The sequence below is a fragment of the Cetorhinus maximus genome, chromosome 8 (genome assembly GCF_964194155.1).
Source record: "Cetorhinus maximus chromosome 8, sCetMax3.hap1.1, whole genome shotgun sequence".
Classification (NCBI taxonomy): Eukaryota; Metazoa; Chordata; class Chondrichthyes; order Lamniformes; family Cetorhinidae; genus Cetorhinus; species Cetorhinus maximus.
The window spans coordinates 108,888,615-108,913,110 of NC_135886.1; the positions used below are offsets into that span (position 1 = coordinate 108,888,615).

The window sequence follows — 24,496 nt, forward strand, 5'->3', positions numbered from 1 at the left end:
CATCCTCAAATGCACAGAGTATATTCAAAAGATCAGTCAAGTCCAAACCTGCCGTCAACCATTTCTAAATAAATGCAATTTCAACTGCATATTGATCAGGAGCAGGAAGCCTAGTTCATTGTCCTTTCTCTAATTTAGGGGCGGTAAGGTCAGTTGTAGTGCCCTTCCTGCTGTTCTAGCTAACTTCATTAGTTTTCGTGTGAAGGCCATCAAATCTTTCAACTTACCAAATAGATGGAAGCATTGAATTTTGTAGAACATAAGTTCTATCCAGAAACAAAAAGATACTCCTAATCATGATCTGGGGGATAAATAGAAATAAACAAGTGAATACTTCAAAATCTTTGTAAAGCAAATGATTAAAATCACAATGTCTACATACAGTAAATATCAAACTAAAACAGAGGGAACTGCTTGCTACGCCACAAATGAGGACTAGTTTCTTTAAAATTAAACATTTGGAGTTTCTCCAATGACCTAGCAGCAAAAGGTGCTGCACAAAAGTATACAGAATGCAGGTTCCCAGATTGAATCCATCAAGGGTAAACAGTCAATCAGGATTCAGACATCTGGTGTCTGTCCTGTTCTGGAAAGCAAATTTATGGAGGAATTGAGTGAGGGCAGTTGAAATTCAGTCTTGATGCTCTCCACATGCAAACAAACTGTCATATATGAAGAGTAGCCACTTAGCTGAAGTAATAAAAAAGCATTTCAGGAATAAAGTAAATATTAAAGAAATAATCCAGTTCCATGAAACAAGTTTTTATGGCATTTGCGTATCCCAAGACAATGGATAGTTTGTGGACATTAAGCTGGAAGGACAAAGGGTGAAAGGCAGAAGTGCACAAAAGTGGTATTGAAGGGGTCATTAAGAAGGTTTCTGAAGTCAGGGGTAGCAAGACAGAGTTGCTGAGGGAAAGTGAAAGTGAGGGCAGGCTGGCTGAAGGAGCACTGCCAATGGCGAAGCAAACGTGGCTGGTAGTGATGAATTGGAACATGCATACTGTAACACAAGATTAGTCAAAATCATGAATAGTGAAAGCCGTAGAAAAACTTGAAGATGCTCTGGGCCATGGGAAGCAGGGGAGCTTAGGAAAGCCTGGGATGGTGGAAATGTTGGATTTTGAGTTTATGAGGTTGATGCTATGGCATACTGGATGACTTTGGAGCTTATAAATGCTATTGATGTACAAGTCAGCCACGGGACTGCTGGAGAAGTCAGCCACAAGGTTTTAAAATATACACATTCGTATTTCAGCTGCAGAAATAAAAAGATAGGACAGAGGGATGTTATTTCAGAGATAGGCAAAAGTGTGACAGATTGAATGTAGTGTTAGAACTGAAGTTCGAGGTCAATCAAAACTCCAAGGTTCTGCCCCACTAGATTAAGCCTGGTGGAAACAGGCTGGATGGGCATAGGCATTTGCAGCAGCCAAAAGAAACAGCTTAGATTTGAGAATATCCAGCTGGTGGAAACTTTGGTTTCAACGTTTGAAAGGTTAAAATAGGTTTCTGATGAAGGCAGTGGCGACAACACTTTAAAAAAATGTAGGGACCAAGTTGGAGGAAATAAATAATGACAATATTGTGGATCATGTGACTGGCATCAAGGTGGTTAAGTGCTGAGGATCAAAAGTACATGGTGGGTTTTGTAAAAGAGATATTTATCAATACTAGTGAGAAGGAGGGAAGGGATTGGGCACTACCCAGCAGAACAAGAGAAATTGATGGAGTTGGTTAAGGTTCATCCTCTAAATGTTGTACTCAAGGTGCAGACCCCATACCTAACCTGCCATTTGGTTCAGCAGCTCTGTGGCCTCAAATCTGCTAGCCATAAACTGGAAATTGCCTGTCGAGCAACTGTATGTTAAACTCGGCGTTGGGGAATGGAACATGGTCCTACCTTTCCAGATCAGCCACATAAGGTATAACATTGGGTAGCAGTGGGGTAAAGATTCCTCTACAAATGCTCTGACATGCCTTTGATTCCTCCCTAGAACTGCAATAAGAAATGTTCATTGTCCCTACTGATTTTCAAATTAAGCTGCCTTTCTATTCAGTGAAGTGCAAGCGCATAGCATCAATCAGAAGTTGACTGAAAAACACCCATAACTATTCATTTCCCGATGGCTCAGTTTAAGCTTTAGAACCATGAGTGCTGTCTAAAAAGACCAGGGAGATGCTAGGTTTCATCCCAGGGATTCAAGAACCAATACCTTCATGGCAGGGGTGAAATGGAGGCAAAAATCTAAGTACCATCAGAATCATTACCCCCTTCCATGAATTTCTACACAAGTTTAGTGTTTGGAAGTAAACAGTACTTCCATATAAATTCTTCCAATCTAATTTTTACTTAAACACATACCCCAAATTAACTGTGACCGTACTTACCATTTGTCTGCAATGATCCTGCCAGCATTTATCTATTTTCTTTAGAAACAGGACACTATCTAAGGAATCCGTAAAGAAATGGTTAAAGAAAACTGAAAATGCAAAGCCAGTTCTGTAATGAACCAAGGAATGCAAATTCTTTTAACATATATTGTACACCAAGCAAATATGTTAAAAACACATGGAAATAATTCCTCTCCATTTGATAGCTCCATTAATAACTTTTCTCTCTTCCATTTTAAGTCCTCACATAAGTCTACCAATGAAGAGGGAAGCTAGATGACCTCCTGATGGTGTTAAGGTGCATCTAGGGTGAGCCACTCTCCTTGCTGGTGTTGAATCCCTACCCATGTTGCTAAAACAACCATACATATAGATTCAGAAATTTGTGTGCTTGCCACCTGTGTGTGTAGGGAAGGGGGACAGGGACAGGGGGGATTTTAAAAAAAACCTTAGATGTACTTGCTTGAAAGCTGTACAAAATACACAGTAAAGGTGAACATTTCAGGCATTGTCAGTATCAACTTTGAAAGTCTGTGGAAACACTGAAGATCTACTGCTGTTGCACTGGTAATTTAGTAATAAGGTTCAACAGTGTGCAAAAACATCCATATGCACACAAGGAATCTAAGTATAAATGGATGCGCTATTAAAGAACAAACTCAATGTTATCACCAGGTAATCTACTTGTGGTGATGGCTGAAGTGTGAATTTTGGCCTGAACCAGAAGAATTCCATGGCCTTTGGTGCAACACATTGAGACAGTGATGGCAAGGAGAATTAGAACCTTGGTTGAGCTCCAATTGAAGTGAGGTTTCCCCTAAATGACCCAAGGCTGAGGAGGGAGAAATACAATTACAGTATTCATGGCTTCAACAGTACGGCATTTTTCAACAAACTGATTCGCTGTACAAACCATAGTTTACAGAATCTTCCATGACTTTTTTCCCTAAGTGGTTTTTCAGAAGCAATCGTCATGTCACCCTCCAAGATACATGAAGGAAACTAAAAGAAAACCTTAGCGCTATGTTAAAAAATACTGAGTGTCAGCAAGACAAAATTAAGAAATGTTGGAAGGAGGGAAGAGGCAGGTTAGAATGGGACATATGGAGCACTAGTGGGCTTGAGTGGATAGATGGGTGAATTTGGAGCCAATCTACGCTAATCCAAGATAGGCGCCATTGACAAGCCAGGGAAGCCACTCAATGACCCACACAGCTACTGTCCCATTGCTCTGCTGAATAACATACAAAGTCCTGGAACACCCTGGATGTAGCAATGCCCCCCCGCCCTCCCCCAAACAGGCAGGTTTTCGCAAGTGTGGCACAAAGAAATTCTCCAAAATCATCTGCTGTGTGAAAACCCTACATCTAATGAACTCAATGATCAGCAACCAACAGTTCCCCATGCACAGTGGTGATCAAATAAGCCGCCCACTCATAACCAACAAGCTCTCACAGGAATCAGTCCTCGCACAAGCTCTCTTCCACATACAGACCAGCGACTTCCCTCCCACAAAATCACGGTTCTTCACATAGGCTAACAACTTGGCCCTGGATTTCCAGGTTAAAGAATTTCAGGACATTGAAAAAATACTCAATGAAGATCTATGCACTCTGGAAAACTCCTTCAGAAAATGAGTCTTCAAACAAACACTGCGAAGACTATAGTTTTAGCCTTTCATCTGACAATGCAAAGGCCAGGAAGAACTTCAAGCCCAGTTGTGTGTCTAACCGCTCACCCACAATCAAATGCCAAAATATCTTGGCATCACTCCTAAACACACATTGACCGACTGGCAACATCTCCAGAACACCAGAGCCAAAGTCAAGATGAGAGTCAATCTCATATGGAAACTGGAGGATACCACTTGGAGCAGCAGGGCCAAGATATTATGCACTGCTTCAATCATCCTGATCTACCCAACAGCACAGTACTGCTGCTCACCCTGGCTCAGGAGCCATCACACTTTTGGCATCCACCTCCAGGAAGCCATGAAGATTATTTTTGAGATACTGAGACCACATAGATCAAGTGGCTTTCTGTGCTAGCACATATTGAATCTCCTGATGTCTGCAGGGAAAACATCCTCCTCAAATAACACCACTGGCTGACAGCTACTGAAGCACTCCCATTGACACAAGACTTCAAAAAACTCTCAAGTACTCATGTGAAATTCCATAGCCCCTACTGGAACACACTGCACACCCTACAAACTGTTGACAGCCTCACCTCTCAAGAATTAGGAGTAGGTCATTCAGCACTCAAGCCTGCTCAACCATTTGATAAAATCATAGCTAATCTGATTGAGGCCTCAACTCCACTTTCCTGATTGCCTTGTCGATCAAAAAACTGTGTCTTGATCCAGCCTCCACTGCTCTTTGGGGAACAGAATTCCACAGACTAACGACCTTCAGTAAAAAAAATTCTCATCTGTCTTAAAAGGGAGGCCTCTAATTTTTAAACTGTCTCCCCTAGTTCCAGACTCCCCATAAAGGCACACCTCCTGGCTGACTGCAATCACCACCAAACGCAACCTGGTAACTGATCCGAGTGGTGAAGTCCCAGGTTTCAACTTTCCACGGAAAATCTAGATAACCCACAACCAACTTGGCAATGGGTCCTGGAAGATGTGGCCAGTTGTTCCACATGTGGAACATGAGGGATAGCTAAAGCTGCAACTGTGGCCATTCAAGTCAGATCATCGCCCATATACTGAACTTTGCTCAGAGAGATCCATTCCTGGTGGCATCATATCCATTCACACTCCATCAGCTGAAGCCGTTGAATGGATTGCTAACCTCAAAATCAAACTATAACTGCTACCTATTCCATAGGAATAAAAAACTGGTAGTTGTCACTTAAACAGATAGGATACCATACCTAGAAACTGTACTTTCACACTATAGCCAATATTCCCCTGACACCAAAGACGAATGATACGTTTATATCACACATTTGTTATTCATATGTAGATTTTGAAATGTTGTAACTAAACTCAGTGAATTGGAGTTTTATAGCACACAAAATTTAACCCAGAAACTTCACTGATTCGATAAATGAAAGGATATTCTCTGAACTGGTGAATTTGAGCTTTGATGTGATCCTCACAGACTTGTCTCAGCTGTTTGTATAAATTTGCTGATACTTTGTAAGAACAGAGGTTTTCCACAGCCTAAAACAGAAAAAAATAAATGTCACACAAGGAAAAATTTGAACAATTAATACTTCATTGCACTAGTCAACAGAACACACTCCTTGCAACTACATAAACTTTGGTGGGGTGGGGGGGGGGGGGGAAAGGCGAATTTTCATCCCTTGTCCTCTCCCAAAAGTGCTGCCCAGAAGCAAACCCCGAAATACGTTCCCCAACTAACCACTCTGCAGGCATCAGCAAGCTACTTAACCATCAGGATGAGAATATAACATAGGAAATAAGAGTAGTCCATACAGCCCTTCAGGTCTGCTCTACCATTCAATAAGATCATGTCCGATCAGACCTTAGTCTCAATTCCATTTTTCTGCCTGTGCCCATAAAACCTTGACTCTCGAAGTTCAAAGATCTGTCTACCTCAGCCTTGAATATATTGAAAAGTGTTGGATAATAGCATGGAGAGAAAATTGGCTAACTAACGGGAAATAGAATCAGGATAAATGGGTAATTTCCAGTAACATAAAATTGTAACTAATGGGTGCCACAGTGACTAGTGCTGGAGCCTCAACTATTTACAATGTATATTAATGACTTGGATGAATGAATGTATTGTAGCCAAATTTGCTGACAAAACAAAGGTATGGGACAGCAAGTTGTGAGGACACAGCGAGTCTGCAATGGGATATAGATTGCTTAAGTGAGTGGGCAACAATTTGGCAGATGGAGAATAACATGTGAAAATCAGATTATCCACTTTGGTAGGAAGAACAGAAACGCATAATTTTATTTAAATGGAGAGAAACTGCAGAATATTGCAGTATATAGGGATCTGGGTGCCCTTGTGCATGAATCACAAAGAGGTAGCATGCAAGGACAGCAAGCAATTAGGAAAGTAAATGGGATGATGGCTTTAATTACAAGGGGGATAATATAAAAGGAAGTCTTCCTGAAACTGTGCAAGACATTGATAAGGCCACATCTGAAGTACTACAGATAATTTTGGTCTCCTTATTTAGTGAGATATATACTTGCACTGGAAACAATTCAGAGAATTTTCACTAGGTTGAATCCTGGAATGAAGCAGTTGTCTTGACGAAAAGTTAAGCAGGTTCGACCTATAATGACTGGAGTTTAGAAGAACGAGAGGGGATCTTATTGAAACATACAGGATTTGAGAGGGCTTGAAGGGATAGATGCTGAGAGGGTGTTTCCCCTTGTGGGGCATCTAAAACTGGCAGGCAGAGTTTTAGAATAAGTAGTCATCCATTTAAGATGGGGACGATGAGGAATTTCCCCTTTCAAAGGGTCATGAATTTTTGGAATTCTCTACCCCAGACAGCAATGGAGGATGAGTCATTGAATATATTAAAGGATAAGCCAAGACAGATTCTTGAACTATGTGGGTGTCCAAGTTTGTGGGTAACAGGAAGGAAAAGTGGTGATAAGGCCAAAGTCAGATTAACCATGATCTTATTGAATAGCAGAGCAAGTTCATAAGGCCATATGGCCTACTCCTGCTCCTATTTCCCATGCTCTTATCTTACGTTCTTTTCCTTTACGCCAATCCTTCCAAAATGTCAAGCACCCCCAAATATTCAGTTCCCAGCCTTAGCCATCTGGCTATTAGATCATATCCATTTATTTTTATGTGTGCTATCAATTCATTTATCTAGTTATAACGTTGCGTGCTTCAGATAAAGAGCCTTTACTTTTGTTTTTATATTGCTTTTCCAATTCTGACCCTGTTGCAGGTGCGCTGTTTGCGTACTCTGTCTCTTCCTGTCACACACTGGTTATCATTACCCATATCACTATCCTGCACTACTGCCTTGTCCTTTCCCTTCAACTTTCTAGATTTCCCCCACTTGAACTCTCCCCCAGCCTACCTTAAAGCCTTATCTACAGCCTCAGTTGTTTAATTTGCCAGAGCACTGGTCCCAGCATGGTCCCCAATGGAACAACTACCTCTTTGCCCAGTTCTAGTGCCAGTGCCCCACAAATTGAACTAAAAGCAGAAAATGCTGGAAATACTCCGGGGTCAGGCAGCATCTATGGAGTGAAATAGAGTTAATGTTTCAGGTTGATGATCAGACTTCATTTTAGATTTCCAGCATCTTTCCCATGAATTGAAACCCATTTCTCCCAAGCCAAACTTTGAGCTACGCTTTCAAAACTCTGACCTTATTGACCCTACGCTAATTTGGTCATGGCTCAGCTATTGAAACCCATTTCTCCCAAACCAAACTTTGAGCTACGCATTCAAAACTCTGACCTTATTGACCCTACGCTAATTTGGTCATGGCTCAGCTAGTAATCCAGAGATTATTACCCTTGATCATCACAGCCAACAGGGAACATTGAGGATTTTTCCTTAAACATATTCTTTCCAATTTCATGTTGCCCAGTAGTTACTGACTGTTTTACGTGCCAACAAATTCACTGCACATTATTTAAAATTAACACTATTCTGCAGGTCAAATAAAATGAGGCATTAGAGTTATTTTTCCATGCAAGAATTTAGAATTTACAGATGTTATATATATCATGGTAACTTTGAAAGTTCTAATCTCAGCAGACTAGAATTTATTTTTCCAACATAGACCAAGACAGCACAGATGAGCAGGCTACTCTAACTGTTGAGGGCACCATTTCTGAGTTCTGTTCTGCTTTCACACATACTTTTCACTAGTGATCAGGAGAAGGGACCTCAGCTGATTTTCAACCAAATTCACTAAATTATAGGGTTCCATTTCAGCCTGGAGGGCTACTGACACCGATGGAATTGTACTTTACCAATAGTCAGCACCTTTAGAGGACAGGGGAAAATTTGAGGGGACAAAAATCTTTTGTTTCCTTTTGGGAGATGGTGGTGATATACATGCAATAGATACAAAATTGGCATTTAAACATGCAACACTACAACATGTGGCTAAATAAGAAACATACAAATCATTGTCTGTGTCACTGCTTAAAAACAATGTAACCCCACTACATATAAAACAAAAACATGCACCGTATCCGTTACCTGATAAAGTTCTTCCAAATTGTATTTAATTGAGGTGCTCTTCTGAATTGCTTCTACTGCTTCCTTCAGTTTTTGCCAAGTTTCATTGGTGTAATTATCAGGTAATTTAGGTTTATCTGCAATAGAAAATTCTGTACTGTATCACAGTTAACTGGGATAATGAGTCAGAAGAACTTCATGGTGAGTCCTGCAATTTCTCTCAGAAATGCATTCAAGTTTGACAAGAGATTAAGCTAAAACAAAGTGCAAATTTCACATATATAACAGAACTTGGCCCTGTAGAAAATATCAATTAAGGAGCTTAATTGAGAGTCCCTTTATGTTGAGTGGTCATTCCTTTCCAGTCACTGAACAGAGTGCTCAAAATTCACTCACCATGATGATGCAATTTCCCTTCTCCCTCCCCATCCAATCTGCTGCCATTGCATTTCCAACCACCTGAAAGACATTGACTTCTGTTGAGGGACAGCACCTCAGCACGAGCAAACCTCCAATGTCTTGGCCATCTAGCCATTCTTACATAAGAAGTAGGGGTAGACCATATGGCCCATCAAGCCTGCTCTACCATTCAATACAATCACGTCTGATCTTGTGCTTCAATTCCACTTTCCCGTCCATTGCCCATATCCCTCGATTCCCAGAGAAACCAAAACTCTGTCTATCTGGGTCTTAAATGTATTCAACGATGGAGCATTTACAACCCTCTGGGGTAGAGAATTCCAAAGATTCACAACCCTCTGAGTGAAGTAATTTCTCATGATCTGTCCTAAATGATCAGCCCCTTATCCTGAGACTGTGCCCCCATGTTTTAGATTCCCCGACCAGCAGAAACAATCTCTTATTGCAATATAGCAACAAGGTTCAAAGGAGAAAATGGCAAAAAAAAAAATCAAGAAAAAGTAATTGCACGATCCCAAATTTTGGGTTTTACAAGTCTGAAGACTGTTAGAGGAAAGAAAGTAAAGGTGGTAAAGAGAACTACTTTGGAAATTTGAGAATGACAATAACAGACCACATGGGAAGTCTTGATTTCAACTCAGGGAGGATGAAAAGAGTAAGAGTATACTGGGATATCATTTCTGAAGCTTACAAGGTATGACAGAGGTGGTTCAGAGGAGCAGTGACCAAAATATCAATAAATGGATTGACTGGTTGGAGACAAAGCTGATTTTTTTTCTATATAAGATTTTCTTTTCAAGTGAATGCGATACTAGAAAAGCTGTCTCTGATATGTCAGAACTACTCAGTCTTTACCTCAGGTATACTCTAAATGAACTTCTCTCTTCCTGTGTTAGGTGTAGGCGAGTGTAAATGAAGCCACAGCTTGAGTTTCAAACTGTGCACATGCGTGGGTGCTTGGTGAGACCAAGGTCAGGATGGCTATGACAGTGGCCATGATAAATCAAAGGGCACATGACCTTGCATCCTACCCTACATGGTGTGCAATTTGAGGGGGGTGTCCTGAGCGCTACTGAAAAGAACAGTGAGACAGTTAGAAAGAAACATGTTCTTTGTCATGAGCACAACAAATCATACTCTGTAAGTAGAGCAAATGAAAGGAAATTATGTTACTTTATTGTTGCACAAGAGAAAGCTGCTACATTAAGTCATCTCTGGCATGCTATTTTTCTTAGCTTGCTTTTTATTAGCATAGGGAGGCAAGAGAAGCTCATAGGTTCAATCCTCAGTTAATGCTATTCTATGAGCCCTCTTGCAAAATATTCCATTGTGAACAGAGATGACAGGATCATGCTTAGCTGTGATGGCTTGCAACAAACATGCTGACATTTATATAGGTCCAAATGAAGTACTGCCGCTTAGTATCAAATACGAGGAGTCTGCCAGGTTACCCTAATGCCCCAGAAATCGGCTGCAACTCGAAAAAAATAATATGCACTTGTATTTTCCATCAAGTGTCAGGAGGTGGTTTAAAAAAAACTGGAAAGTTCCTGGGATTACTGATTTATATTTTCACTCAAGCAACATAACTCTTTGGCAAGGCATTCACACCAAGAAAGTGAAAGACAACAGATGCTCAGTATAAGCTTTAAATAACTACACAACTGCATGCAAGATCCCACGAAGTCAAAAAACAGCCACAGTTCATTCTTGTGCTGGTTTATGAGACATTCACTACATACAAAAAAAAGTTGATACATTTTGGCACACAAAAATTTTACAGCACAGGAGGGCTTTCGGCCCATCATGTCTAACAACTGATGTCTGGTTTCTCAACCAACTATCCATATGATAGGATAACTCAGTGTTTACTCAAAAATGCATCTGTACCCTAGCTCTAAAATCAAGAATGATTCAGCACAGAAGGAGACCATTCAGCCCACCAAGCCTGTGCCAATTCCAGTAGAGCTATCCAATTTATCCTTATTCATTTCTTATAAGTCCTTATTTTTTTCCCCCCCCCAAGTATTTATCCAATTTCCTTTTGCAAAGTTAGAGAATCAGCATTGACCAACCTTTCAGGCAGTACATTCCAGATCACAACTTGCTGTGTAAAACATTTTCATGTCACTTCTGGTTCTTTTGCCAATCATCTTAAATTAGTACCCTCTGGTTGCCAGAAGCAGTTTCTTTTTATTTACTTGAGCAAATCCCTTTATGATTTTTAACTCCTCTATTAAATCTCCCCTTAACTTTCTCTGTTCTCGGGAGAATCTCAGCTTCTCTAGTCTCTCCATGTCACTGGAGTCTCTAGAATGGTACCATTCTTGTAAATTTCTTCTACATCCTCTTGAAGACCTTGACATCCTTCTTAATGTGTGGTGCCCAGAATTGAACACACCACTCCATCGGAGGCCTAGCCAGCGTTTTATAAAAGGTTTAGCACAACTTGCTTGCTTTTGTATTTTATGCCTCTATTCATAAAACCAAAGATTACACATGCCTTTTTAACAGTCTTCTCATCTTGTCATGCCACATCCAAAGATTTGCGTATATACACCCCCAGATGTGCCTTTCTGCAATCCCTCTAAAATTGTGACATTTGGTGTATATTGCCTCTCCTTATTCTACCAAAATAGATCAGTTCACACTTCTGTGTTAAATTTCATCTGCCATGTGCCAGGCCATTTGCCAATCTCTATTTCCTCTAATGTCTACTACTATCTTCTTTATGGCTTACGACATTTCATAAATGTCAATGGTTTTGTGAAAATCCTACAGCTGCAGCTTTGGACAAACCTACAGTCTCAAAAGAAAACATTTCTTCAACACCATTTTCAAGCTATTAGTATTCTTGCTCCCTTTTACAATCTACAAAATAATTTTAAAATGATTTTTTTCACGGCTGCATTCAAAATAATTTCATGGCATTAAAGTAATTTAAAAAACATAATTACCTCATTAGAAAAATATTTAATGGGTTAAACTTCAGTGTGGTAGTATGCCCTAATTGAGTTTACAGGATTTAAAGAGATGCACTTTAACTAGTATGTTTTAATGTTGTGTATAAAGGATATTTCATAACATTTAACTTATCACTTCAAACCATTCTACAGTCATCACCAACAACAGAACTGTAATAATGAGCAACACACATTATACAGGTTGAAATGCTCTCTGCAGACATAACTGGTAACTTTTAAATTGATGTTAATGCAAGGAAATAATGGCTCATCCTATTTTGACCGATGAAAGCAATTGTCTGCTTGTTATTATGGATGTTTCAAGTGGTGTGAACTGTACATAAATTGAAGTTTGTTCTTTGCTTTCATTCAGTCTTACTTCATCCACAGATCCACCTTTAATATATGTTAAAGACGACCTTACAGAGGTGCAAAGCCACTAACGCACTTACATCCAGTTCTGTATGCATCGTAGCTACCCACATTTCAGGTGTCATGTCAGTCTACATCCTTCGATTAAAAATCAATGGGCCCTTCAATTTTCCCCTTTCATTATCTGATGCTGCTACTCCAGGAATCCAAAGCCTGCTACAAATCTGATCTAAAAAAATTGTTGCCATGGAATCCTTTCCTTTATTAGCCGAGGTATAGAATATTAGGGCAGGGAGGTTATGTTGGAACTATATAAAACATTAGTTAGGCCACAACTTGAGTAGTGTGTGGAGTTATGGATACCTCATTGCGCACGAGGGGGTACAAAGGAGGTTTATGAGGATGTTGCCAGGATTAGAAAATTACAGCTATAAAGGAAAGATTGGATATGCCGGGGTTGTTCTCCTTGGAACAGAGGAGGCTGAGGGGAGATATGATTGAGAAATACATAATTGTGAGGCCTGGATAGAGTGGATGGGAAGGGCCTATTTACCTTACTGGAGAGGTCAGTGACTATTGGGCATAGGTTTAAAGTGACTGGTAGAAAGAAGGGTTAGAGGGGAGATGAGGAAAACCTTCTTCACCCAGAGGGTAGTAGAGGTCTAGAGCTCACTGTCTGAAAGGGTGGTGGAGACAGAAAACCTCATCTAAGTTAAAAGATGCCTGGATGTGCACCTGAAGTAATCAGCAGGTCGATGGACCAAATGCTGGAATGTGGGATTAGGCTGGGTGGTTCGATTTTTCAGCTGGTGCAGACATATTGGGCCAAGTGGCCTCCCCCTGTGCCATAAACTTTCTATAATTCTGTGAGAGCTTGCAGGAAGGTTTCAAATTCTTTGAAGCAACAGCTATGGGTAAAGGGAGAATTGAGGAAGAACAGTGCTACCATGAACTTGGGGGAGGGGGGGTGGAATCAGAGGAGCGCAGTCAATGTGATGTGGAAAGCTAAATTAATGGTGTGATTAGCTTAGGGGTTTCCTATATTTAAACAGCTTTGAGGCAGGGGTCAGACATTGCAAAGTTTCTCTTATGATACTCTGGGGGTTGAGTGGGGAGATGGCAGGTGTCAGCATCACAGCTTCGAGATGCTGTCTGGTAAGGACAACTACTTTGGTTAAAAAAAAAACTTCTAATGCTAAAAGATCACGTATTCATCAAATCTCATTTTTACATATCCTACAGTGGAGTCTGTAAAACCTTTCACAGCTCAGGACATCCTAAGATGTCCAATTAAATACTGGATTTATGTCTGGAGACAATTTTTTAAAAAATATTCATTCATGGGATATGGGCGTTGCTGGCCAGGATTTATTGCCCATCCCAAAACTGCCCTTGAGAACGTGGTGGTGCGCTGCCTTCTTGAACCACTCTGTCTCCCCATATGGGGAGGCAATGCCATAGTGGTATTGTCGTTGGACAAGTAATCCAGGGTTTTTTTTTTATTCGTTCTTGGTATGTGGGTGTCGCTGGCTTGGCCAGCATTTATTGCCCATCCCTAACTGCCCTTTATGAGTCAACCACATTGCTGTGGGTCCGGGGTCACATGTAGGCCAGACCAGGTAAGGGCAGCAGGTTTCCTTCCCTAAAGGACATTAGTGAACCAGATGGGTTTTTACAACAATCGACAATGGTTTTATGGTCACCTTTTAATTTATTTTAATTCCTGATTTTTATTGAATTCAAATTCCACCATCTGTCGTGGTGGGATTCGAACCCAGGTCCCAGAGCATTACCTGGGTCTCTGGATTATCAACTGAATGATAATACCATTACACCACTGCCTCCCCTGCTCTGGGGGCCTGGGTTTGAATCCCGCCATGGCAGATGGTGGAATTTGAATTCAATAAAAATCTGGAATTAAAAGTCTAATCGATCATTGTCAAAAAAACCCATCTGGTTCACTAATGTCCTTTAGGGACATCTGAGAAGGACATTTGCCCTACATGTGACTCCATGCAAGCCACTACAAAGTCACAAAAAAGGAACTGACCTAGGCACCGAAAACTACAATGGCAATCTCAGCTGACATTAAGTCCTCCTTACTCACATCTGGGGGCTAGTGCCAAAATTGGAAGAGCTGTCTCACAGACTAGACAAGCAACAGCCTGACACAGTCATCCTCACGGAATCATATCTTACAGATACTATCCCATACATCACCAGCAGGATAGACCCAGCAGAGGTGGCAGCAGAGTGGTATACAGTCGGCTGTGGGGAAGGCGGGGGGGGGGGAAAGAGTTGCCCTGGGAGTCCTCAATGACCCCATGAAGTCTCAAGGGCCCCATGAAGTCTCATGACATTAGGTCAAACATGAGCAAGGAAACCTCCTGATGACCATGTACCACCCTCCCTCAGCTGATGACTCAGTGCTCCTCCATGTTGAACACCACCTGGAGGAAGCACTGAGGTAGCAAGGGTGCAGAATGTACTCTGGGTGGGGGACTTCAATGTCCATCATCAAGAGTGGCTTGGTAGTACAACTGATCAAGCTGGCCGAATCCTAAATGACATCGCTGCAAGACTGGGTCTGCGGCAGGAGGCGAAGGAACCAGGGGGGAAAAACGTATTTGAACTCATCTTCACCAACCTGCCTGCCGCAGATGCATCTGTCCATGACAGTATCGGTAGGAGTGACCACTGCACAATCGTCATGGAGACTAAGTCTCGTCTTCACTTGAGGGTAACCTCCAGCGTGTTGTGTGGCACTACCACTGTGCTAAATGGGATAGATGTCGAACAGATGTAGCAACTCAAGACTGGGCATCCATGAGGTGCTGTAGGGCATCAGCAGCAGAATTGTACTCGCAGACGATCTGTAACCATACCTCCACTCTACCATTACCATCAAGCTAGGGGATCAGCCTTCATTCAATGAAGAGTGTAGGAGGGCATGCCCAGAGGAGCATCAGGCATACCCAAAAATGAGGTGTCAACCTGCTGAAGCTATAATTTTTTTTACAACACAGGACTACTTGCGTGCCAAACAACATAAGCAGGTGATACAGAGCTATGCGATTTCACAACCAATGAAACAGACCTAAGCTCTGCGAGTCCTGCCACATCCAGTCATGAACGGTGGTGGACAATTAAACAACTCACTGGAGGAGGGGGCTCCACAAATATCCCCATCCTCAATGATGCGGGAGCCCAGCACAACAGTGCAAAACATAAGGCTGAAGCATTTCCATCAATCTTCAGCCAGAAGTGCCGAGTGAATGATCCATCTCGGTCTCCTCCAGAGGTCTGCAGCATCACAAATGCCAGTCTTCAGCAAATTCGATTCACTCCACGTGGTATCAAGAAACGGCTGAAAGCACTGGATAGTGCAAAGCCTATGGGCCCTGACAATATTCCAGCAATAGTACTGAAGACTTGTGCTCCAGAACTTGCCACGCCCCTAACCAAGCTGTTCCAGCACAGTTACAACACTGGCATCTACCTGGCTATGTATAAAATTGCCCAGGTATGTCCTACACAAAAAGCTGGACAAATCCAACCCGGTCAATTACTTTCGATCATCAGTGAAATAAAGGAAGGGGTCATCAACAGTGCCATCAAGCAGCACTTGCTTAGCAATAGCCTGCTCATTGATGCCCAGATTGGGTTCCTCTAGAGCCACTCAGCTCCTGACTTAATTTCAGCCTTGGCTCAAACATGGACAAAAGAGTTGCACTCCCGAGGTGAAGTGAGAGTGACTGCCCTTGACAACAAGGCAGCGTTGGACCGAATGTGGCACCAAGGAGCCCGAGCAAAACTGGAGTCAATGGAAAGCAGGGGGAAAGCTCTCCATTGGTTGGCGTCATACCTAGCACAAAGGAAGATGATTGCGGTTGTTGGAGGTCAGTTATCTCAGCTCCAGAACCTGGTAGAGTTCCTCAAGGTAGTATCTTAGGCCCAACCATCTTCAGCTGCTTCATCAATGACCTTCCTTCCATCATATCAGAAGTAGGGATGTTCGCTGATGATTGCACGATGTTCAGCACCATTCGTGACTCCTCAGATACTGAAGTAGTCCATGTCCAAATGCAACAAGACCTCAACAATATCCAGGCTTGGGCTGACAAGTAACATTCGTGCCACACAAATGTCAGGCAATGACCATCTCCAGCAAGTGAGAATCCAACCATCGCCCCTTGATGTTCAATGGCATTACCATCACTGAATCCCCCACTATCAACATCCTCAGGGTTACCATTGACCAGAAACTGAACTGGACTAGCCATAGTGGTTACAAAAGCAAGAGAGACTAGGAATCATGCAACGAGTAACTCACCTCCTGGCTCCCCAAAGCCTGTCCACCATCTACAAGGCACAAGTCAGGGATGTGATGGAATACTCCCCACTTGCCTGGTTGAATGCAGCTCCCACAACACTCAAGTAGCTTGACACCGTCCAGGGCAAAGCAGCCTGCTTGATTGGCACCACATCCACAAACATGCACTCCATCCATTGACGCACAGTAGCAGCTGTGTGTACCATCTACAAGATGCACTGCAGGAATTCACCAAGGTTCCTTCGACAGCACCTTCCAAACCCACGACCACCACCACCTAGAAGGGAAGCAGATAGATGGGAACACCACCAACTGGAAGTTCCCCGCCCAGTCACTCACCATCCTGACTTGGAAATATATAGTCTTTCCTTCACTGTCGCTGGGTCAAAATCCTGGAACTCCCTTCCTAACAGCACTGTGGGTGTATCTACACCACATGGGCTGCAATGGTTCAAGGAGGCAACTCACCACCATCTTCTCAAGGGCAACTGGGGATGGGCAATAAATGCTGGCCCAACCCACCAAGTCCGTATCCCGTGAATGAATTTTTAAAAAACGGTCCCGTTAGGGAGGGAGTTTGAGGATTTTGACCTAGCGACAGTGAAGGAATGGCAACTTATTTCCAGGTCAGGATGGTGTGCAGCTTGGAGGGGAACTTCCAGGTGGGGGTGTTCCCATCTGTCAGCTGCCCTTATCCTTCTAGATGGCAGTGGCTGTGGGTTTGAAAGGTGCTGTCTAAGGAGGCTTGGTGTGTTCCTGCAGTGCATCTTGTAAATGGTACACACTGCTGCCACTATGCATCGGTGGTGGAGTGAGTGAATGTTGGTGGATGGGGCGCCAATCAAGTGGGTTGCTTTGTCCTGGACGGTATCAAGCTTCAAGTGTTGTGGGAGCTGCACTCATCCAGCCAAGTGGAGAGTATTTCATCACACCCCTGACTTGTGCCTTGTAGATGGTGGACAGGCTTTGTCTGGGGAGTCAGGAGGTGAGTTACTCACTGTACGATTCCCAGCCTCTGTCCTTGTGGGCACAGTATTTCTATGGCTAGTCCAGTTCAGTTTCTGGTCAATGATAACCCTCAGGAGGTTGATAGTGGGGAATTCAGTAATGGTAATGCCATTGAATGTCAAGAGGTGATGGTCAGATTCTCTCTTGTTGGGGATGGTCATTGCCTGAAACTTGTGTGGTGCGAATGTTACTTGCCACTTGTCAGCTCAAGTGTGGATGTTGTCCAGGTCTTGCTGCATTTGGACATGGACTGCTTCAGTATCTGAGGAGTCGCGAATGGTGTTGAACATTGTGCAATCATTAGCGAACATCCCCATTTCTGACCTTATGATGGAAAGAAGGTAATTGATCAAGCAGATGATGGTTGGTCTTAAGACACTACTGAGGAGCTCCTACAGTAATCCTGCCTTCATCTTCTACTTTCCTTGCATGAAATGGAGGTATTGTAAGCAGATGGTGTTGAAAAACATGTTGAATTGGTTAGATAGTTGAAGCAGTTAGTGCTTGAGTTAGCTCTTGGAAGCAGCCAGGTGAAATGCAGAAACTTCTCCAATCCTGTACTTTCTAAAGTGCCCTGTGGAGAAAAATCTCACTACCTAAGGGGATAAAAGATAAAGCTCAAGGATGTCTCAAGTTGTAAGCTATGATGATCTGCCTTAATTGCTGACTGAAATTGGAATGGCAATTACCTATGAAGTGCAACAACAAGCAAAAGGAATTACCACGAACAATTTTAAACTTGTAGGTCTGGATCTTAGCTGAAGAGTTCAATGTCCACAATGATGAAAATCGTCTTATTCTGCACACACTCAACAGATCAGCAGCACATATCTATACTAAATCAGCCAAGGTGGAAAATGAGAAATGGATGCAACACTAACATGAACTCTCAACTCTTGAATACTTTTTAACATTGGGGCAGTGGGGGAGGAAGAATACGAAAGATCTATCCGAATGCATTTCCACAGGACCGATTATGATTTTTCTACTAAGAGTGGATCACACTGAAATATCTTGAAAAGAATCCTACGATAGCAGTTACCACATATAGCAACCAAGGCTGTTACTTGCTTGTGTACTGTTACATATAAAATATAAAGTCATACTTAAACCAATATAGTCTGATATTCTTACGACTCAATCTCAAACTGTTCCACCAGTATTATTTCACTCAAGTATTATATATGTGCTCAAAGCATTTTCTCTAGTTTCTCCACAAAAAAATTTCCTAATTTTTAGTGAGCATGCAGTCTGTTGGAGATCAAAGGTAGGTACCTAAACAAGAGCAATGTTTCAGTTAATTGCTTTCACGGGTCTCTCTTTTTCCTTACCCAAAGGTTCTGAATCTTGCTGGAATACAATTCTACATATGCCAGTAACTTTGCCTAAGTAGCCATAATTTGCCATCAGGCCACTTATCTGTGGAGAGGGAGGAATCTACAGTCATGTCAAACCCAGAAGCTCAGAACTGCTTTTAGAAAGCGCACAATCAAATCTCAAACCCATGTTGATTTCCACTCACACCAAAAGAGCTGCCAATACCAATTTTGTTGCCCTTACTCCCAATCAGCAAAATCAGCACAGGCCAAAGATCAAACTGAGAGACACCTGATCCTGTGGTTCAGTTCCACACTAGAGAGTGCATTTAAGTCATTTCAAGACGACCATCATTAGAAAACTGATATTGCAGACAAGTCCTCATTTTGAGCAGGAATCAACATCCTTCCCTTTCCAGGGAGGCCAATCCTGCATAGCTGAAAAGTTCACCAGTAGGTCTCAAGTTGTACCTGCTACAGGATAATATCAAGTTGGATTTGTGCCGAATTTGCCACCCCGGATCAAGAAGGAACATCAACCTAATCTCAGCATCTCAAAAAGGCATCCGCTACTCAAACTATTTTGTGTGGCCAAGAAACTTGACATGAGATCTTTAGTGCCCTACTTCCAAGTACTAAAAGGGCCAATTCTCCTCTCAGGTGCAATGTTTTTTTATCTTATTTGTGCGTAATTATTGGGACTAGGGCTGCGGTGTCCAATAGAAATTGCTGACTAGCCACAGGTGTGGCTATGGTGACACTTCCTTTTAGCAACATCCAAAAATTTCAGTAGAAAATGTTTTCCATATGCTGACACAACAGAGGTAAATTTACTTGACATGTATATTTACTTAACATCTACACCATTCAATAACAGAGTTCGTAAGGGATTGAAAAAAAGCTTGTGCACTCTGCTTTTTGAACTACCATTTTACCAAATGCACAAAAATGTGTCATTATTGGGATCAGATACTCAGGAATGGTATCCATTACTCATTTTTTATTTAATTAGAAATACAATTAGCCATATCTAGATTTCCAATTCACATGTAGCTAATGCATTGGACAATATTAGACACGGGACCATATACTGCATTTTCTTCCTTCATTAGATATTCTCAAAATGTTAAATACTCTGCTGTCCTTGCACATTGTATCGCAGCACCTAGCAACATTACTTTGACTAAGGTCCAAGAGTTATAATGAGATGAACTATTCAGGGAAGCTTCTGTCCCTTGCCTGTAAATATATCATCTATATTTTAACTATTACATGCCAATTCTTCTCCTCTTGCAAGGGGCACAGGTCTAAGAACATAGGAACATAGGTCTAGTAGTCCCTCACTCATGAGGTCATTTCTCATGCATGCACACAGATTGAGCATTTGCAGGTTACTGCACTTGGAAGAAATCAAACCTGGGAATATCTTTAATGTTTCTGTAATGTGCTGTCTTTACCATCTAATTTAAATATGGCTAAATTATTATTGCCCTCATTATTTGCCAACCTGACAGCTCAATGTACACTTCATAAAAATACAAAACCGCAAGCCAGGATGATCACACGTTCAATATTCACCTTGTCTTAAAATAAACTAATCTCAACCAGCCCTTCAGTGTGAGTGCTACAATTGGCTCCAAAGATGCCATTCCATTTCAGCCATAAGGACCAAAATATCCCAGATTTGACCCTCAGTGGGTGCTGAATTGGCTGATCTTGTTCAGGATGTAAAAATGGCAGATAAATTTCTTAATAATAATGGAAAGACAAGCAAAAAAATCCAGTCTAATTTCCACCATGTCCTGCATTCAGAATAAGAAAGAGGTTTAAGTGTAATTATTGCTTGGCATTACCACATTTTTAAACACAACAATCTATAATCACACTAGTTCCTTTATAACGTATGCTATTTTCATCTATAACAGGTGAGCAAATAATCAGCAAACCTTATTAATAAGGATATTCAGCCTAAACATTTTTAAAATAATTCTAGCAGTGGCACATAATAAATTTTTAGTAGATTATAAACAGCAAGGTCACATTTTTAAGTTGAACAGTTCAGATGTTGAATACATATTTTTTTATAAGGATAATAAAGGAGTTTAAAAATATGAAGGAAAACAACCTTATTTCCAAGTGGAGTCGCTTCCCATTCAAAGTGTCAATCAAAATGTTTAAAATCAGACTTATCACATATATAAGTAAAATTTTAACGTAAGGAAACTTAAAAAAGCAGAGATTGTAATAAAACTGTTCTGTAGTTGCTTGCAAACTGATCAAAATGTGTTTAGAGTTTCACCTTGTCTTTTAGGGAACTTGTATACCAAGGAAAAAATCTTTTTGGTGTAATTAAAGGAGTGGAAAACAAAATCATAATAACTAAGTTGTTTCGAAGGCTTCGATACCTCCTTTTATGTGTGCAGGAGCTGAAGAAAATGTATGTGTTTTTGATTTTCCAATAGCAGTTGGGGTAGACTAAGGAAAATGCTTTAAAAACAGAATTCCCTCATTACAGAATTTCCTAATTGCTAAATTTTAAAACATTGAGATCCCCTACTATTGTACCTTTGAAATTTTTAATAACTAATTTTTTAGCCGTCCCCGGCTTGCTGTTGGCGAAGGTGGTCGACTTGGTCAGGCCGTTGGCATGCCCCGTGAGTACGGTGCAGCCGCTGTTTTTCCTCTGCTCCTCCGCCATCATCACATCGAGTCCAACAAAGTCCAGCGAGTCCTCGAACTTGACTCTCTTCTGAAGCTGGTGGTTGCAGCAGGTGGAGGAGGAGGAGGAGGAGGAAGACTTGGGGGCGGCAGAGGGGAAGAGCTGGGCTTGCTGAGATGTTTGGTGCTGGTGCTCGAACTCGCCGGCCTCGGCTAACTTTCGCTTCCTCGGACTAACATCAGCCTGTTGTCGCACCTCCTGCGGTGAATTTTGTGAAGAGAGGCCCGTTCGAAACATGAAAACTTAAAGCCGACGCCGTCCTATTGTTGTTTTTTTTTAAAAAAACAAACCCGCGCGCTCACACACGCCCTGGTCTCGAAAAATAATAATCGGGGAGGGGGGAAGGGGAAAGGGGGGAAAAAAAAGAAAATTAGAACCGACTCCAAAACCCTCCGCAAAATTTCGGTCACTTGTTTTGTCAATAGAGTAAAATGGCGGCACTTCCGGCGTCCCGTTGCATGCCGGGAGGTGTCCCCCTCATCTGACGTCACCCGGGGCGGGGCCACTCATTTACCCTCCAAATTCCCAATCCCCAAATTCCCACAGTCGAGGCCTTCAGCCAGTCAGAGATGCTGCTTAGGTATCATTCATATTTTTGGAAGCACAGACCTTTTCACATAAGTGACACTGTTTCTGATTCATAAAGCTTACTTCTAACACATAACAGCATCGAAGGTGTCACCATATTGTAATTTACATCCTTGTAAAATTGGGCTGGGCTAGGTAATGGTAAAATGGTTCCTTTGGGAGCAGCAAAAGCTTCAAGGCCCTTTCGTAGGTGAGTCTGGTAAAAAAAAGTTGTCAAAAATATCACATCCTCGGTTACTTAGAATCTACATCACAAAAACAGGTCACTGGACCCATCTGGTCTATGCCTCTGTTTACACTCTACAAAAGCCTCCTTAAATCCATCTTCAGCTAAACATCTGGGGCTTGTGGAGGATGTAAACTATAGATACTCAGTTTGGCATTCTGGACGAATGTGATCCAGGTTTGCCAACCCTCAAGGGTTGTGCCTGGAGTCTCCAGGAATTGAAGATCAATCTCCAGGGCGCTGCTGTGTGCAACGCTGGAGAAATATCAAAGGGACATTCAAAAAAATTGTGTTTTTTTTTATTTTCTTTGAACATTTCTCTTTACTAGATATAAAAATACTGAAAATGGGTTAAAAAAAAGGCTGTTTGGCTAACAGTCAAGCATCATCCAATTGGTTAATCTTTTTGCTTTCCAATTGGCATAGGAAGGTGTCACAAGGATGAATGTGGTTGGTTAACTAACAGCAAGAGCAAGTCATGGTGATGGAACCTCCAGAAAGCATTTAATCACAGTTAGCAACCCTAATGTGATCAAATAGACCAAAGGATCGATACCTCCTCACTTTTTAAACAGATCTACTCAAATATAAGTGCATTGACAATATTGTACAATATAGTGTGATTGTAAGTCAAGCCACAGCATCAGATGATGTTATACATATATTATTTCAGCTGATTGGTATTTTTCTCTGACAAATCACTGTTTTAGGGTGATGATTGTTTAGTGAACCAAGAATAATGAAAATTGGAAGCCTACAGCTGAATTAATTCCCCCACATGAGACCTGAGATATTTCTTCCAATACAGAGCTCAACTGTGCACTCTTTGACAGTTGAATGTATCAAAATCTCAACAAATATTATTCAAAGCTTGTATGTGATTTTACAAGTACAAAAATACCCTGATTCATAATGTTATAATGAATTACTTGGCCTCGTCTAAATATCAAAGTATTTTTAAAAATTAAACACAGCTCCTGAGTGTCAAGAGGATGCTGCAGCAGGTTGTACCACTATTGTAGGTACACAGGCAGCTTCATCTATATCTTGACACCTATAGGAGCAGGGGTCTGAGGAGCCTAGCTAGAATGGTCTGATGAGCTGTCACCAGGAGAAAGGACAGTACCATGAAGGTAAATTCAAGTATTGTTTCTTGGATCTGAGTGCTTAATGATCAGCATCAGGGAAGACCTGATAGTATCAGGATTCTGAAGACCCTGAAAGATGACCATCTGGAAGTCATGGGGGCTGCTTTTCATCAATCTCTTCAAATGATCCTCAAGGAGTAAGTATCCATTGTTGATGCACTGACTAGCCTAAAGGACTCTATATCAGGAATAACATACATAAATATTCAACGTGCCATGACCCTCACCAGGAGACCTGTATGATGTTGAACCCATCCTGAATATTAGCACTGAGGATGACTTTGGACACTGTGTGCCAACAGCCATTTTTTTCTGGTCCTCCAAAATAGTTATCAGTGACTCCATGTGAGTGTGATATTTATCCAACATCTTTTATTTAACATTTTTATAGTAGGGCCTCAGAGAACTGAGGGTGCTGAGAACTCAGGAGTCTGTGACTGAGCTTTGCAGAGACTCTGCCCTTCCCACACTATGAAATCCTGCTTCCAACACTGACTTCCCTGACATTGTGAGGATAATGTATGAATCAGATGGCACATATGAAGATATTGTGTGGAAAAGTCAGGGGAGCAAGCAATTTACATTGTCCATTCTGATGAGTTCCTTCAACTACTTTATGTACTTGCAAAATAGCCCTAATAGTTCAAAGAAGGGGCACTCACAGTTACAGCCACCTCTTCACAAAATCTGCACCACATTATTTGCAGATCTGTAGTACCTGATCCAAAGAAAAATGTCCCTCCTGCTTCATATCTTTGTGAGAAGAACTTGCTGGTCTAACTCCCTGAGGTTTGATGCTCATTCCTTTGACTTGCCTGCCATGTTTGTTACCCAGGTTGCCTGACTTCTCAAGT

General features: G+C 41.7%; 1 protein-coding gene across 1 annotated transcript in view; it reads right to left on the bottom strand.

Annotated features, from left to right (window-relative positions):
• Positions 1-22,103, bottom strand: part of cul4b (cullin 4B) — an 80,227-nt gene extending 58,124 nt beyond the window's left edge. The window contains exons 1-5 of the mRNA XM_078547396.1: positions 21,527-22,103; positions 8,571-8,686; positions 5,463-5,566; positions 2,392-2,461; positions 228-301 (exon numbers count right to left, since the gene is read on the bottom strand). Coding sequence (XP_078403522.1) covers positions 228-301; positions 2,392-2,461; positions 5,463-5,566; positions 8,571-8,686; positions 21,527-21,917 — 755 coding nt within the window. The 5' untranslated portion in view covers positions 21,918-22,103. The remainder of the gene's footprint in view (positions 1-227; positions 302-2,391; positions 2,462-5,462; positions 5,567-8,570; positions 8,687-21,526) is intronic.
• Between the last annotated feature and the right edge of the window lie 2,393 nt (positions 22,104-24,496).